The 17,900-nt window shown below is 37.4% G+C and overlaps 1 protein-coding gene across 1 annotated transcript; it reads left to right on the forward strand.

Annotated features, from left to right (window-relative positions):
* Positions 1–13,215: 13,215 nt before the first annotated feature.
* Positions 13,216–16,508, forward strand: LOC131737754 (E3 SUMO-protein ligase KIAA1586-like). The gene is made up of 2 exons (XM_059028740.1): positions 13,216–15,374; positions 15,791–16,508. Exons 1-2 carry the CDS (start codon positions 13,686–13,688, stop codon positions 16,289–16,291), a joined length of 2,190 nt encoding a protein of 729 aa, XP_058884723.1. The 5' UTR covers positions 13,216–13,685; the 3' UTR covers positions 16,292–16,508.
* Positions 16,509–17,900: the final 1,392 nt, after the last annotated feature.

Raw genomic sequence — 17,900 nt, forward strand, 5'->3', positions numbered from 1 at the left:
ATGTACAGTACAAACACATGTATTAGTTTTTAGTGTCCTTTCATAGTTCTTGCACAAGAAAGCATTACTGTCATTAATTATTAATAAGCTCCCATGTGGAAGGAATCTCTTTCCTTTTAGTTACAGTATCTCAATGAATTATTTATATTACAATATCTCCATTATTACTCGTCATCATGAAGGGAGCTTATATGCCTCTACTTTAACTGCTAAAATCTCAAACTATTGGGGCAACAGTAACCTTAACAATCTGACCTGAGACCTAAGATAGCTGCTATACATTGGGGTTTTGTGACTTTTTGGTTACCAGATGATAAAGAGATTTTGGCTTCATACAGTTTGACTTATTTTTAAGTTTCTTGGGTATAGAGATAATACACTAAAGAGTGGCAGTGTTTAGATCTGCCACTCTTAAATTCTTATGTTACTCGATTAATCCTGCTGGCATGATTTATTGACCACCTTATTACCATTACTGTATACAATAAAAAAATACAGAGGTTTGTGAAAAATAAATTGTGGTTGGCAATACAAGATTTGCAACTGTTCATTAAAATAGACCCTTCTTTATTTACAGTTAGCACACAGCTGTATTCCTTCAGTCAAGCTTCATTATTGGTGGTGTTCTGTAAAAATGAACTATTCCATTGTTTCAACCTTCCACTTGTCTTTACGGTTAGAACACAACTGTATTCTATGATTCTCTCAATACAGTTCCATTGCGTGATGTTCAGTAAATATTAACCGTGCACTGCCACATTGTTCTAACCTCTGGCCAAACCAGTGATGGAGATCTTTTTCACATATCCATTTTACGTCGTGTTTACAAACTAGAGATATGCCATTTCCCTTACATTATGCCCCGCAAGCTTTGCTTTTCCTATAAACTAGTTATAATTCGGGCTTCTGATCTTCGGTTCTTTACCCTGACTTTTCTACTCTCCTTTAAGAATTCAATTGATACCTGTTAAGCCATTTGTGTATCTCAATCACAACTGAGAAATGCATTAATAGTAAAATTTATTTATTTATTTATTTATTTTTTCTGTGAAACAACTAAATTGGCTTTTAAATTGGCCAAGGCTTAATTTTTGGTTAACAAGCAGTACAAACGAGATTGCAACATGTTAATAAATAAAACTAGTTAATAAAACTAATCTTTCTTAAAGCTATAATGAAAAATAGAGTATTTTATGCTGGACACACTTTATTACAATCGTTCTGGCTGACTATTTACATTAATAGAGGAGTCGCTTCTCCTTTGAAATGAAAAAGTAAGGCTTATGATTTAAAAGCCCATTTAGTTGTCTCATAGAAAACCCCTGTAAATTAAATCAATTTTACTATTAACACGTTTCTCACTTGTGAGATACATGAAAAGGCTTACCGTGTATCAATTGAATTTTTAAAGGGAAGAAGAAAAGTTGTTGGAAATCACCAAAAATCAGAAGCCCTAGTTATCACTCTTCCTTAATGTGCTTTACTTGCTCTTATCTGCTCCATTCAATCCTGTACTTTAGAGTACTGTAATCTGCCACAAGTGGTATTTAATCTGTAGTATTTTGTATTTAATTATATCCTGATGTAAATATCACTGACACTGTTATCTGCTGTTATTGAATCGTATTTTGTCATATACTTGTACTTGCTAGAACTGTAGTCATTGTATTTTAACTTGCTCTTAATTGTATTATGATTCATGAAATGTATTTTTGTTTATGACTGTTAGTCGCCCTGGATAAGGGTGTCTGCTAAGAAATAAATAATAATAATAATAATAATAATAATAATAATAATAATAATAATATAATTGAAACCCAGTATACTACAATGTGATATCAATTCAACATACTGGAGGTACTACATTATCAGAATGAGCTAATTTGCAATTCATGCTTTCACTCAGATATTGGTAAACAAAAATGATATAAAACATACAGTAGGTATCACCTTTACTCCTGCCAGGAGTTGTGGTTATTCACTGATAGCGGAGAGTTTTTTTTGGTGCAGCCCCTTGTAAAACCTTGTTTAAGATGGCAAGGTTTAGGCTAGGGGTGTCCAATCCTGGTCCTGGAGGATTAAGTAATTTAGGGTACAGTTAGAACAAAAACCAGGAGGGACACCGGCCCTCCAGGACCAGGATTGGACACCCCTAGTTTATTCCACCAGGTGAATATTTGTCGTCAGTTACCATTTGATTAGTTGCTACTCTACATGAAAATGGACTCTGTGGTGATTGGTAGTGTATTGCAGGATATATAGTACCGGTGTCATAGGAAATAAATTGACCGGGAAATAAATTGATTGCGCAAGCGCAGTAAGACAAAAGTAGACAAAAGTAAGGCGGGGCTACAGTTTGATTAAAGGGGAGGTTCACTGCAGGGCTTTTTATTTTTATCTGGCCGTTTTATTTACTAGACTATGTTGGTGTGTGTTCGTGCCACTGTCTTTTCGTATGAACATTAAAATGTGTGATCGACGACTGTTTCTATGGTAAACTGTTTCTATGGTAAACTGTTTTAAATCCCTGTCTTTTTATGTTTCTATAACATCGTTGTCAATCTGATGTAGTTTATGTGTGATCGCAGAGATTTATTTATATATTAAATGATTTTACACGTCAAAATGTTGTCAATCTTTAATCAAAATTAAAATGTTTAAGTAATATAATCTGGTGACATGCTGCATCCATAATATTAGTATGACAAGGTCGTATTTTTACATTTTAATATTAGTAACTTTACTATAGTTTAGACGTGGCAAAACGTAGGCCTACACTGAGAGTTTAAAAAAAAAAAAGGATTAGTAGATACAGTACCTTGATTTGTCTGCATGTCTTAAGCATTAACATTTATTGTTACACATACAATTATGTTTATTTTTAAAAAAAAGGTTCTAGGTTTAGGGTTGTGGTTTTTAAATTGGGATAGGGTGAAGAAAATTAACCACAAATAGCCATACGAAAGTTTTTTTGTTTTTTTTTAGAAAGGAATTGTGTCGTGTACTCATGTTGTGAATTAAAGAAATCTCTCGTTGTTTGCACACAATACATGAACATAAATGCCATATTCTTCGTAAACGTGACAATTGTATTCCTTGCAGTAATATATAGTATTACTAAGAGATAAGATTTGTACTATGTTAAAAAAAAGGACCCTGTCAAATCCTCTTGATAGGACAAATACAGCAATGAAAAACGTACGCCATGGTAGATATGATTGCTCATTATGTCTTACATGGTTGTTGCACTACAGGAATTTACCATTTTTAAAATCATGCTGCTCTACAGTAGCCTACACTGTATGATCTCTCTCTCTTACAAATAGCTATCTTGGTTGAACTACACGTATTTACCACGGTTTAGCAAAAACGTTAACGCTTTAGTTTTTAACTAATTAATGTACTGTTTCTTCCAGAAATTGTAATTGAAACACATGCATGATGATAACCAGTCTCCTGTTCGTTTTCTGTCCTAATTATGCAAAGTACTGTATGTAAAAATAAATGAAACAACAAAGCACATAATACTAAATAATAATACTGTATTAGCAACATTTTTCAAGTACATCATGTGATTGACGTGCACCATCGCAGCAGGGAGCTCAATTTTTTTCCATGACTGAAACTCATGCTTTAACATTTGGAAAATCGCTCGCATACCTGCTGTCCATACTGTAGTGCTTCCCAAAAGAAAAACACCTCCAGAAAAAATAACAATAACAATAACACCTGCAAAATAACGTTAATACTTAACGCATTTTGCTAGTTAACGTTTGTTACACAAACAGAAATACACAATCAGAAATGTACAATCATACAATTCATTTTAAGTTATTTATTTGCTGCTAATATATATTACAGCGATATTCACATTCCCTTATCTAGCATAATACAGTCGAATATATCCGATCTACATGTTAATGTAAATTATAAGTACAAAAGTCATTTTAAATGGTGCATATTTGTTAGGCTAATATATCGGATCTAAAGCGATATTCACATCATCTTATCTAGCAGCTTACTGCCGAATAAATCAGATCTACTAATTGATATAAATTATACTTTCAAAATTAATTTTAAATTATTTATTGTTCATTAATATATCCTATCAACTTATTTCCTGGGCTCGATCTACTTATGTCCTAGCCTAGGCTCGTTTACATTAGAAACAATGGAACCTCCCCTTTAAATTCTAGAGCTTGATCAATTTATTTCCCGGTCAACTTATTTCCTGGGACACCTGTCACAATTCTATATCCATTACATACAGTATCAAAGTACCAATCCCATGGAGTTAATGGGGAAGTGTGGTCTTCTATATTCTTTAACACTCAATAAACCAACTGCTCTGTAATTGTAAGACTAACACTAAATAACTAACACTTACATTATTAAAAAAAATTATGAACTGCTGTAAATCTTTCACATGTTCCAGCTTGCAAAATGTACTGTTGCTATAAAATAACTCTACTAGAGACATTAAAATCTTTATTTCCACATTTAAAACCACCAATTTCCCAGGATCCGGTATCTAAAAGAATCTGTGTTTGGCCAGTGATATACTGACCTGCTCATTAGGGAAATAAAAAGGGTATAGTTTTGAATGGGAACTGATGTAACTTAAAACGTGAGTATCGATGTTTCTTAAGAAACTGCACAGACGCCATTTCTTAATCGGTGTTAAGTTCATTTCATAGATGCAGGGAAACCAGTCCAAGTATAGAACCGATTACCAGTTGTTACATCTTTTACATGACATTAAATACCCTTCTGCATAGGTGTGTCTCTCTCCTCCTCTTCCTATAACACTCAACCAATGGCAAAGGGACAATGCATTATTCCGGTCACTATGTACCATGTGCACTCCAATCAGGAAAAAACAAGTTTCTCTTGATTAGTTTATACAAATCTACAAATCTCTTATCAGCCCCTTTGAAGTGTCTGGCTACTTCCAGATCCCCCTGAAGACTAGCTTTATGACCCCCTCATAAACCAGCTGTATATTCTAAGCAAAAACCTGTTTAATTAGTTTTATACTCTCCGAAGGGCAAACGTCTTTCATGTCAGGGCTGGAGGTCAAAGGACTTGTTTGTACAACCTTGTGCTGCTGGCCAGTCATTTGCTTTGACACAAAAGAATCCTTTTCAGTTGTCATAACTTCAGGGTAACTTCTCTACCATATTGCCTTCAATTTACTTCTAATGTGCAGTTGTTTAAATATAGTTAAATATACATTAACTTGGTGTTTTTCTCAGCTCTCTGCTACCATCCATTGCTCAATGAAGCTGCTATTATTTCTTGCTTGCTCGGAGTCAATGCAGTGCAAGTATCTATATACCCAGAGTATATAGCCAGCCTTCATCTATTACAGCAGTGCTTGCATTTTTGGAACTAACAGTTTTTTTCTATCCAATGTTAAATCACTTTTCAGAAAAATAACATGAATACAGCCCTGTCATTCCTCATGCGTAGCAAACTGCTATTCAATACTTGTTCCATGTTTTCCAACAGGAACACAGCACACTACAGATTATTAAACAATTAGACAAGCCAAGGTACCGATTTAAACAGAAGCTGTGGAGATAAAGTCAGTCAAAAATCAGTTGCTCAATACGTAGTCTCTAGCTGTAAAGCACTTCCTTTCAAGTATAATTTTCCGTTAAGCTGTAAAATTTGAACTTGCTAGAGAGTTGAACATGTTACAGCGATTAAGCTTACTCCTATTGGGATTTGATATCCTCATTATTATTATTATTATTATTATTATTATTATTATTATTATTATTATTATTTGTTTATTTAGCAGACACCTTTATCCAAGGCGACTTAGAGACTAGGGTGTGTGAACTATACATCAGCTGCAGAGTCACTTACAATTACGTCTCACCCAAAAGACAGAGCACAAGGAGGTTAAGTGACTTGCTTAGGGTCACACAATGAGTCAGTGGCTGAAGTGGGATTTGAACCGGGGACCTCCTAGTTACAAGCCCTTTTCTTTAACCACTGGACCACACATTACCCAGTGTACATATACTCTACCTCAGCATAATGTGGGGCTGGATGTATTGGAGTAGACAGATACTACTGTAAGTTGTTTCAGTTTTGATGGAGTACAGCTCAGTTAAAGAGGTCAAGGTGACAGTTAATGTATTTCTTAAATATTAAATAAGGAACAACTCCCCAATCTGATCATACCATTGTGTAATAATAATGTAAAAAATGTTTATAGTAGAATGTTATAATATAACAGGCTATATAAATCTGCTATTTAAACATAGCATTTGACATAACAGTATCAGGAATTCAGCAACAAATATGTATACATTCTTAAAAGAAATCAGTCTATAAATGGTCAATACTTCTATAATTGACAAATTGCTTGAGAAACTTAACACTTCTTATATCCATAGTGATTGGAATCATCGCGTTCATGAGACAGTGTTTACTTTACGATGCCTGTCTGGTGTATTTCCTAATATTATAAACCCTAGACACTAGTTTTTTGCAGTGTATGGAAAACCAACACAAAGAAAATCAACCTCCTTTTTATAGTAAAAAATGTCAGGATATTGCACAAAATGCCCTTTCAGGATATTCAATAGTGCTAAATAGAAACTTTAATTAGTTACTGTGTGTTTCAACAAGAAGTCTTTGTCATTGTCTTTCCTGTTGCTGTATGTCCATTAGTAGGCTAGTGTGACAGCAGGCGAAAAAGAAGAAAGAGAAAAAAGGGTGTGTGACAGTGAGGGCTGCAGGGGTGACGTCAGACCAGGGAAATGAAACAATAACACAAAGGTACGGGCAAAACGGCACGGCTGCACTCGTATTTTAATGAAATACAAAAGTAAAGATTTAAACAAAACACACAAAGAAAAGGGCACATTGGCCAATGCAAAATAAACACAAACAATAATGATGTTTCTAAAACGAGTACCTTTCAATCAGGTAGCATTCGCTCTCTTTTTCTATAGTCATGTCTTTCTCCTAGGGTCTCCAAGCTCTCCTGCTCCTAATTCAATGAGCCCGGAGTGGGTCTTTTATATTCTGTGGCTGGAGCCTTAATTACCCATTAATCAAATAATTACCTTATTAAGGCTCCAGCCACATTCCCACAAGATTTTATCGGGATGGGGATTTAACGTCCACGTCAACTACACTTTATAAGACCAGCTTTTCGCCGGTCTCAAAGAATAAGTAATAATGACACGGCTCTCGTCCGCCCACATACAAACACATATAATGATAATAATGATACAAATGAAAACAATAATCATAAATAAATATACACAAGGGATGGGCACCCCGTCACAGTGTGAACTTAAAGAAAAAACTAAAAAGGAGCCAGATGAGGACTGTTAATATTATGTTAACAGACTTGTTTGTTCACATACAGAAATTTTGGCTTACATAAAGCATGTTTGCCACTAGCCTGCAGTGTGAGGGGGCTGTACAAAGTCATCTTCAGCTCTGCTTAGGAAACAAGAACAAAAACATTTCTAAATGTGTCATTTCAGCAACTAAATATCCGTTTAATGTGGGGAAAAAATTACCTCTTCTCTAACCTAAGGTCTTGCCAGCCTCCCGCCAGCACAAGGGGCAACAAAGCAAACCTGTGAGTAAAATAATACTGTTAATATGATTGTAACTAAGAGTCACCACTAGAGGACAGTCAAGTTCTGTGAATATGATGGACATTAAATGAACAACAGTTTCCTGACTTTTTTCAGTTATTTGACACAGCTCACATACTGTAGCCCCTCATTTAGTGTCTTATCACATTATCTAATATTAAAACCTTTTTTTGAAAAAGTTTACATTTTATTAGGTGTATCTACTCGCTGACCATTAAATCTCCTCATTTCTATAAACCTCCTATGGGCAATTAAATCTCCTACATTTATGAAGCACAACAATTGCAGTAAACAATAAAATAAATAAAACCAGTTCAAAAGGAGTTTCTCATTTCACTGCATACAACTTTAGTACATTGCACTTTCTTTTCTTACAATAACAAAAAAATGTTAACATTTAAACAATGTCGATATCCATGATCCTGATGAAATTGTGGTTTCCTGTGGTGTGAACAAATGTTTTTAGTCATTTCCCTCAATACGTTATTTAATTTCCTGTGCTTCCAAATTTAATTTCCATCTCTTTGCTTTCAATATGTACATCACAAACCAATGACCTTTTGGCACCATCCATTTCAGGACATTTCCATGGTCTACATGAGCACTGATACACATGGAAAACAAACTGAACCCTTAACCCACCTACAAACAAATTCTGGTAACCACACTAAGAGATTGACCTGACTTCCTTAAAAATCAACACAAATATGAGCATATTTAAAAATAAAAATGTCAAATCAAAGCCTTCACATGCATACATGTACAAATAAGAGATGCTTTAAAAAGTGGATATAGTAGAATGCAAAAATAATCAAGGAATTAAGTAGGAAGAGCTTTGTGGAAAAACTGGCATTGTAACTGCACTGTCCATACTTTGAAACTGCACACTCTGTGTTACCTATTGTAACAGGGCGAGGAGCCCTGTACATGTGTTTGCTTATTTATAGAACGGGGTACTCCTCCACCCCTGAGCAATTTATTATTTTGTGTTTGTTTTTTGTTTCTGCCATGAAGAGGGTCAACCCCAGCACCCCAGCTACTGATTCCTTCACCAGGGGGAGAAGTGGAGCTCCCGCTGCTGCCTTCATGGCCAGGGGCTCACCTGTCGTTGTCGCCTCCCGAGGGTCCACTGCCGCCGTCACCTCCCGAGGGTCTGCTGCTGCCGTCACCTGGGGTCGCTAGCTCTGCCTTGCCCGGGGACGCTGGCACGTCACTGCCCATGGATGCCTGCTTTGCTCCGCTCAGGGATGCCACGCCCGCTCCGCTCTGGGATGCCACGTCCGTATCGCCTGGGGTGGCCTGCTGCTCCGCATCACCCGGGAGAGCTATGTCTTTGTCTCCTAGGGTTGCTGCCGGTCCCGCTTCGCCAGGGGTGGCTGTCGGCTCTGCTTCGCCTGGGGTCGCTGCTGGCTCTGCTTCGCCTGGGGTCGCAACCAGTCCCGCATGGCAGCAGGAAATGGTGTGGCCAGAGCCCCATAATGGGAAGCTGCCGGCCATGAAGAAGTGGCGGGGGGGTCAGGAGACCAGCTCCCCCTGCAGCAGTTTCGCTGCGGGAGATAGTGTGGCTGAAGCCCCAGAAGAGGGAGCTGCTAGCCACGAAGAAGTGGGGGGTGGAGGACATTCCACCATGACCGCGGTTAGGGCCATGTGTGCTTTGCACAAGGGGGGGGGGGGTATGTAACAGAACGAGGAGCCCTGTACATGTGTTTATTAATTTATAGAACGGGGTACCCCTCCGCCCCTGTGCAATATATTATTTTGTATTTGCTTTGTTGTATTATTATTATTATTATTATTATTATTATTATTATTATTATTATTATTATTGTTATTTATTTATTTATAAATTTGATGGTGAAGAACCATATATTTTGTTGTTTCGCAGCGTGGATGGGAAGCCCCATCCACATTAAAAACCTTGTGCAGAAGGTGACCATCTCCCGAGTTAATTAATTGTTTAATTGTTGCTAATCAGGAGATGGTCACCTTATAAAAGCCTGCAGTTCTCCCTGCTTGGGGTGGGTGTTCGAGAGGAGGAACGGAAGCGAGCGAGAGAGAGTTTAAAAGTAAAATTAAAAAAATATATACAAGATCAGTGAAGGCGATTGCCCAGCCTGACCTGTGTTTTGTGTTTGAGATTTTGTTTTTGTTCATCTTTTTATTTTGCTCTGTGAGCAGTGCGAATGTTAAAACTTTTTATTTTATTTGTTTTGGTTATTTAAAGAAACGGCACACGGCGCGTCTTATGCCCTGCAGTACCTGCCTGTGTGTTGTTCTTCCTGTATCTGGCCTGACGTCACCACTACAGCCATCCCTGTCACACCTGTATTAACATTTTATCTACATTTACAGTACGTGCAGATAAACTGTAGTTACTGTTAAGGAAAATAGCATTGTAACTGCTATCCTAACAGCTGATGTTTGTGTAGCAATTTACTGCCGTTTCAATGCCCTTTAACCACTTGTTTTTCATATTGGCAACGTTCTAAAAACCACAGGAGTCAGGTGAGTTCTGCCAGGAGTGGGATACCCTCTGCCTGTCTGTATGATGTATGTGTGTATATAATAATGGTCCTGGTATACATTTTTAATAAAATGGGACAGAAACTATAATTCTACAGCTTTGCCACATGTTGCTGCACTGTGAGTGTAAGTAATAAGTTAGGCTTTTATACAATCTCCCTTATTTACATCTCTTGAATTTCACCTCTTTCAGAGACTACAGGTTAGAGTTTAAGGGTTATTTAGATCTTTTCCAGCCATTAGCAAATGTAATTGGTCTGATAATTCCCATGGCACTGCAGGCAGTTGCATGGTTATTTTATAAATGTAAGCACCTGCACACACCTCTTAAAGATATAATGTGATATATAGTATGGTGTTGAGTGTTCAGTGTTCAACTTTCTAACCTGTGTTTTCATTGCTGCTTTTTTCACTATTCTATTTTTAAGAAGCTATATGGTGGGATATACATATAAGTGTGCTTCGATTCTAGCCAGCTTAATGATTTAAGTTTCATTATTACTAAAATTTGCAAGTGTTGCACCAGATACTGTATGTGTTGTAATTGTAAGAACTAAAAGCTAATGAATGAATTTACCCTAAGTGTAACTGACCACACAAGTACTATTTTAGAGTGATTCCCATGAGTAAGGTGCTTATGTGGGTAAGGCATTGGATAATAAGATAAAACAGCTCCTCATTGAAGCTGATGCTTTTGTTACCAAGCATTTGATATTGGGATTATTGGGAATAATATTTAGTCAAAAGCATTGTTTGTATGTTATTTCTTACTGAGAGGTCCCTTCTTTTACAAAGCTATGAAAATAAGTGTCCATAAATCCTTAAGTTGACCGTTCGTAAACTCCTGGAGTGCTCTGTGGTGTCGTTCGAAAACTCAGAGGAGATGAATTTCAGAGCGCTCGTAGCACACTCTGGCCGCTCCGGCTTCAGAGCTGGATTCTCAGAGCATTCACTTTCAAAGGCCCTGTCCACACTATGCCTTAAAACCATATCAGTTGCCTTTAAACCGGCTTAAAAGTGCTAAATACGGTTAATGTCTACATTACGTAGAGTTTAAAACCGGACTCGAGACCACCTCAGGAGGTAGTCTTGAGTCTGGTTCTAATTAGATCGCATCAGGTAGTGCGGTTTATCAGAAGTGTGGACGCTGTAATACCAAACTACATTTTTTGTGTATACTCTAACATCCCAAAATGCTTTGTGATATGTTTGGCGAAATACTCAGAACAGGTGACTGATGGACTTGCTATCAGTGTACACTCTGCACTAGGTATTAATTTTTATGCAAAAATGAAATGCGAGCTAAAAGTAGGATTGAGATGAACAATTCACATAATTTGTCAGCTCTATTTGAAATAAAATTAAGGGGACCGGAATTAGGTTCAGGCGAGATATGAAGGTAAACACAAAGATTGTTTTTTTAATTTACAGCTTTTACTGAGTTTAATTATGAAACAGAATCAGCTCAATTTGTTTAAAGGGACTTTAATCATGGACCTGATTAAAAATAAAACCTGAAAACTTCAAGCCCTACTTGTGTGTGTGTGTGTGTATTTGCATTTACTTTTTCCATTTATTTCTTTTTAGCAATATGGACCGCTGTTAATATGGGGCATAGCACATTATTTTAAAATAAAATACAATGCGTGGTGGGATACTATCGTATTAATTTCCACTGTTCATTGCGCTGCTAGGAACTGTAACCAAACTATTCTAGTAGTGTGTGTACGCATTAAGCCCGACAAAACATGAAACTGTACTATAGTGTGAATGCTTTGAGCTGGATTAATTAGAACGGTTTCGAATACGACTACACACTAGCCTTGTTCAACACCAATTAGCACTGACCAGTTTTTTTTTTTTTTTTTTTAAACAGTACCACTAAACTGTAACTCAACTAGCAGTAACTGAAGAGCAGCAGTAATAATTACAGTAGTATTAGACTTAAGAGTTGAAAACTCATGTAAAAAATATATATATATATATATATATATATATATATATATATATATATATATATATATATATATATATATATATAAATTTTAAAAAATCGCTTATTTCGGTCTAAGAGAAAGCCATTAAATATCACAACAGTACTATCAGTATTACATTTTCCACGAACGACCGGCTTACATTTTCGTCCTCACTGTCAGATTGAAGATCTTGTAAAACATTACCAGTGTTTAACATTAAAGTGTTTTCAATCATTGAGAAAACCATAACTTTTGTATTCGCGCTGACGACTTCCATTTTCAAACCGTTTTAAGTTGTTTGAAAGCTAAAGAAAAAATTCACACTCTGAAGCACTCCGAAGCGATTTCTCGGACGCTCTTTCAGAGCATCAGATTGAGTTTAGAACGCACCCTTTGTTACCTAAATGTCTACCCTAAAAATGACCAGTACAATATAATCTAATTAACATTTGTAGAAAGTAACTGTGTTCTGAACATGCTACATTATGGAGAGGAAACATTTTAGCACATTGCTTGATTATAACCTCAAAGCACTGAAAGCCTGATCTCTTTTTAGTTCTGAAACACTAACCATGTTCAGAGGTCACAGGATACATAGCCCACAGAACCCTTTCCTAAACAGCGAAACCCAAAGATCTGAATGGCTGCCAGGTTCCTCTTCTCATTTCAGAACACGTGGCATAGCTAACCACACAACAGCCTCTACTTACCGGATAACAATATATGGATTTTATATTTCAACGAAAGGGTGAAACATTATTTACACTCTAGACTTTCCATTGGACACTTGTATGAGAAAAAAAACAACAACTTATTTCTAGTTATTTCTAGGCTGCCAAGTTAATAATAATAATAATAATAATAATAATAATAATAATATAAAAAAAAAAAACCACTACAATAATAATTTAGTTTCAATTTAAAATAATCTTTTATTCTCATTGTACACCAATGTGTACAATGCAACAGCATGATTTATTTTGTGTTGCCGGTAGTCTACAGGCTAAAGTAAAAAGAAAGTGTGCTAGGTTTCATTTGATTTTATTTGATTTTATTACTGTACTGTATACTGTATAGCAGGGGTGTAGTGGAGCCGGAGCGGGGCGGAGCGGCGCTCCGGCACTTTTTCAATCCATGTTTTTCAATTGCAAATGTTCACATTTATAAATACATATATTTAAAATATTTTCGTGTTCGAATTTTGTCTAAACACTTGTAGTAAGCATTGCCTGCGGCTCTGTGCCAGCTGTGCGAATTTGCGACAGACAGACAGCTAGCTATACGTTTAATAAAGACAAGCTGTCGGCTAAAACATCAAGTAATCTGAAAAACGATGTCACCACAATAAGCAGCACAGTTGCTGCTTTTGATTGGTCCATTATTATGCCATTAAAATATGCTGTCATTCCAGTTTTTTTTTTTTAGCAAATCAATTTTGAAAGTGATGTTGCTGACAACCAATCAGAGAAGGAGGCGGTTCGTTCCTTGGCCGTAACTGAGGTGATGATATTAGTAACGGTATTAATAATAATAAAAAACAACTCGCAAATCAAAAATGTCTGGTCTCGGAGGTAGTAAACGAACTCGTCAAGAGACTTTGATACAATATTTTGGCAATAGTAGTAAAAAACAGAAGATCGTTTGTTGTACGGCAGAAGCAGAACCTACAGTGGAACCAGAACCTACAGCAGTTGAAGAAAAAAGCGCGGAGAAACAGCCATGGCCAAACATCTGGAGTTCTGAGGTATGGGAAGAAAAGAAACAACTTTACACTTTCCTTGACTGTGCGGATGGTAATCTGGGCTGTCGTGTTTGTAGACGTGTTTCTGCGCTGTCAGTTTTGAAAAGTCAGGGTGTTTCTCTGTCTTCTGAGTGGAAAAATTACAGTGTTGGGTACAATGGAAAAACTCGAGAGCAACAGCTACGATCTTTGAGAAAAAAGATAGCTGAACACAAGAAATCCAGCGCTCATAACAAGGCCACTGCATTGTTACAGCAGAACACAGAGGACATTATTGGGAAATGTGTTGACAGTGCAAAAAGGCGAGATCACGAAACTACCTGTAAAATATTTTCTACTGCTTACTACCTTGCAAAACAAAATCGACCCTATTCTGATCATCAGGCCTTACTGGAACTGCAAGAAATAAATGGTGTTAATGTGGGAACTGGTCTTCATTCCAGATACAGCGCCACTCAAATTATCAACCACGTTTCTGATGAAATGGTCAAAAAGGCCTGTGAGAGAATAATACACATCGATGGAAAAATTGCTGTGTTAATTGATGAATCAACAGCTCTGAATGGTTCCCCAGCACTTATTGTGCATCTCAAATGCGAGACAGACAAGACACGTGACCCTCACTTCATGTTTTTGGAGTTAGTTGAACTTTTTGATCAGTCAGCTGAGTCCATAGTGTTAGCGCTTACTAAGTGTCTTCAAAAACACGGGTTTGACCATGCATACTTACAGAAGAATCTTGTTGCATTTGCAAGTGACGGTGCAAGTGTAATGCTTGGGAAAAAATCTGGTGTGGCAAAACGAATTTCAGACATGTACCCCAACATTGTTGTCTGGCACTGTCTAAATCACAGACTCGAACTTGCAGTTGCCGATAGTGTTTCTGAGACTACTGGCATGAACCATTTTCATTCTTTCATGGACAAGCTATACTCAGTCTACAGTAGATCAGCACTAAATCAGCAAGAACTCCGAAATTGTGCGAAGGAACTGGATGCTGTCTTGAGGAAAATTGGTCGTGTACTGGATGTGAGATGGGTTTCCAGTTCGTTCAGGACTGTCTCCGCTGTGTGGGAAAGTTTTGAAGTTCTGTCGACTCATTTTAAAGCTGCCGTAAGCTCTAAGCGGACTTCTGCTGAAAGAGCGACATACAGCGGTCTACTGAAAAGGCTGTGCTCGCCAGAATTTCTCATTGACCTCGGAGTTATGTACGATGCCTTATACGAACTTTCACTGCTGTCAGAGATTCTCCAGAAACGGACTACTACATTGGTTTATGCAGATAAAATGGCACGTAGAACAGTAAGGATTTTTGAATCCATGAATGAGAATGTAGGTACAAAGACTCTTGAAGCGCAGATAGCTGCCATGGAAGGAACATTTAAATCTACAGTGCTGACGTCGAATCCCAAACATGTAAAAATAAATCATAAACAATTCCTTACCAAACTCGCCAATCATATGAAAGAACGACTTTTTACAACCACTGCATCAAATGAGAAGGTATGTTCATAAACCTTGTACAGATTTTTTTAATTTTAATAGCTAGCCTAATTGTTTGCAATTAACGAGCAGAGGGGGGCGTTAATTTCAGTTTCATGTGTAGTATAAAACTGCAACTGAGAAGTATATACAAATAAATTATAAACATCTGCACTCCTGTCAGTCTCATCGCAGGTGCATAGACTAATGTAAATATAAGAATAGAAAAACACTCCCGCACAGTATATGTATTCTGCAAAATCTCACTTTTATTATTTACTTTATTTAATCCTACTCAAAACTACAAAACGCATATATATATATATATATATATATATATATATATATATATATATATATATATATATACACAGTTAAGGTTTCGAAAATACATTTTAGAAATGCTACCATTAATTTCAAATAGCTTATTCTTTCAGGCTTCTTCCGAGGTGAATTGCCAAAAATATGAAAGTCTTCTTTCTGAGCTCTTGGTCCTGGATCCACACCACTGGCCTGCAGAACTACCCCAGGGTTATGGCGAAAATGAAGTTGAAAGATTGTGTCGGCGCTTTCAGCTAAATGAACGTATTATCAAAAATGCATTTCGAGATTTTAAGGAGAACAACGGAAGAATTCCAGATGATTTAGCTCCACTTATTAACTGCACACGTGTGATCCCGTGCAGTACTGCTGAATGTGAAAGGGGATTCAGCCAAATGAACTTAATTATAACTGATCAGCGTTCCAAAATTTTAATCAAACATGCTTCAGCCTTAATGTTTATCAAGCTTCATGGACCCCCTTTGAGACAGTGGAATCCAAGCCCTTATGTGACCACTTGGTTGCGACACAATCATCGATCCGCAGATGACAGCCGTACACGGGTGGCAGCTCCAATTTCCAGCGACTCCCCTGACGCTCTGTGGCAGTTCCTATAGTTGACTAAAAACAACCTGTGATTGGTAAGTGCAACTTTTAATTTTCTATAGAGAGGGGAGATTTTACAGAAATTTGTTAAGTAAAATATGTGTTATATTATTATTAAAAAAACCCCGATTAAATCGCGTTAAATGGAAAGTGGGCGTAACTGTTAATACCTCGTTAACTATTTAATTGATTCTCATTGGGACCGCTCCGCTACTTTTTTTTTTACCACTACACCACTGCTGTATAGGCCTATTGTACAGATGTATATTTTATAATGAAATGTGTAGCCTAACTGTGACAGGAGTGAAAGGAGTCCCTCTTGTAATTCACCCTCCCGACTACTGGCAGCACTGTGCAGGAAGGACCGAGACAGAGGAGAAAGGCTGAGTCATGGTTGGGGCAGAAGTCGCAGTGGTGGCAGCCATCTTAACTTGGGGCAGGACCTCATGGTTGAGCCCCATTATTGCAATCAGCTGTGCTGCGCTCGACGATTGGCTGTGCACTGATTGTAGGGGTGGGGCTTGGCACTATTTAGGCTGTGGGGTTCTGCCATTTGGGCCCCCTATCCTGGATGGAGACAGTTGTGTTTTGTTCACTTGTTTGTTTTGCTTATATCCAGACTAAGGATTCCCAGGTCGGCTGCCTTCGAGCCTGAATTTTTCCCTGTGATCCTGGACAGCTTCAGGAATTACTTATCCTGTTTTTGAAGAGGGAGCCCAGCCACCTGCTGTGCTGTGTAGATCACTGAAAAACCTTGTGGCAGTGTTTCTTTTCTGTTTTGGACTATTTTGTTTTCATTGCAAGCCTCTGCTTACCATAGCTGGTAACAGAGGTATTTTTTTTTGTTTGCTGCACTTGTGTTGAAACCCACTGCTCGGGACTTTGTATTTTTGCAGGTGTTATAAATAAAAATCCAACCCCCAACTTCGTGCTTCTTGCCTCCATCACTTCTGGGTCACGTCACTTCCTCTCATAACCCACCACACTACCCAAAACACATTAATGTTATTGCAAATGTATACATTTAAAATCTACATGTATATGCACTATAAATCTATGTGTGTGCGATTTTATGGTATTTTTTTTTAAACCCGACACCTCCTTATGTCTGACAAACATGTCTGGCTTAGCAAGAGGCTATTGTATGATTATGAAAAGCTTTTTGATAGCCTAAACCCGGGACGTCATAATTTGCAGACTGTAACTCAGTAAGAGTTTCAGCTCTCATCCAGTCTTCAGTAACAAGGTGTGAACTCAAAACATGTCATATAGTATGAAAAAGAATAATCAAATAACCTCAAGTGTACTTGTATTTAATATATAAGGCATTCTAAAAACAATGGGGGAGTTTCCATGTGTGTTCTAATTTTTCTCGAGACATTGTGCGTAGCATTCTCATGCTGTTTTCGCAGACAGCTCTGGAAAATGTGGTTTCCATGCACAGAGAACAGGCACACGAGAGAATCTCACCTGGAAATCCATGGATGTTAACCTTTAGGTGTAATTCGGTGGACAATGTTGAGGGCACTCCCTCGCTGAGCTTCCAATTTTTATGTTTGTATTCAGCTTCTCTAGCCTCCCTGGCAGCACTCAGTGGGGGCAGGATTAGCCACGCAAATT

This window comes from Acipenser ruthenus, chromosome 8 (assembly GCF_902713425.1).
Source record: "Acipenser ruthenus chromosome 8, fAciRut3.2 maternal haplotype, whole genome shotgun sequence".
Taxonomy (NCBI): domain Eukaryota; kingdom Metazoa; phylum Chordata; class Actinopteri; order Acipenseriformes; family Acipenseridae; genus Acipenser; species Acipenser ruthenus.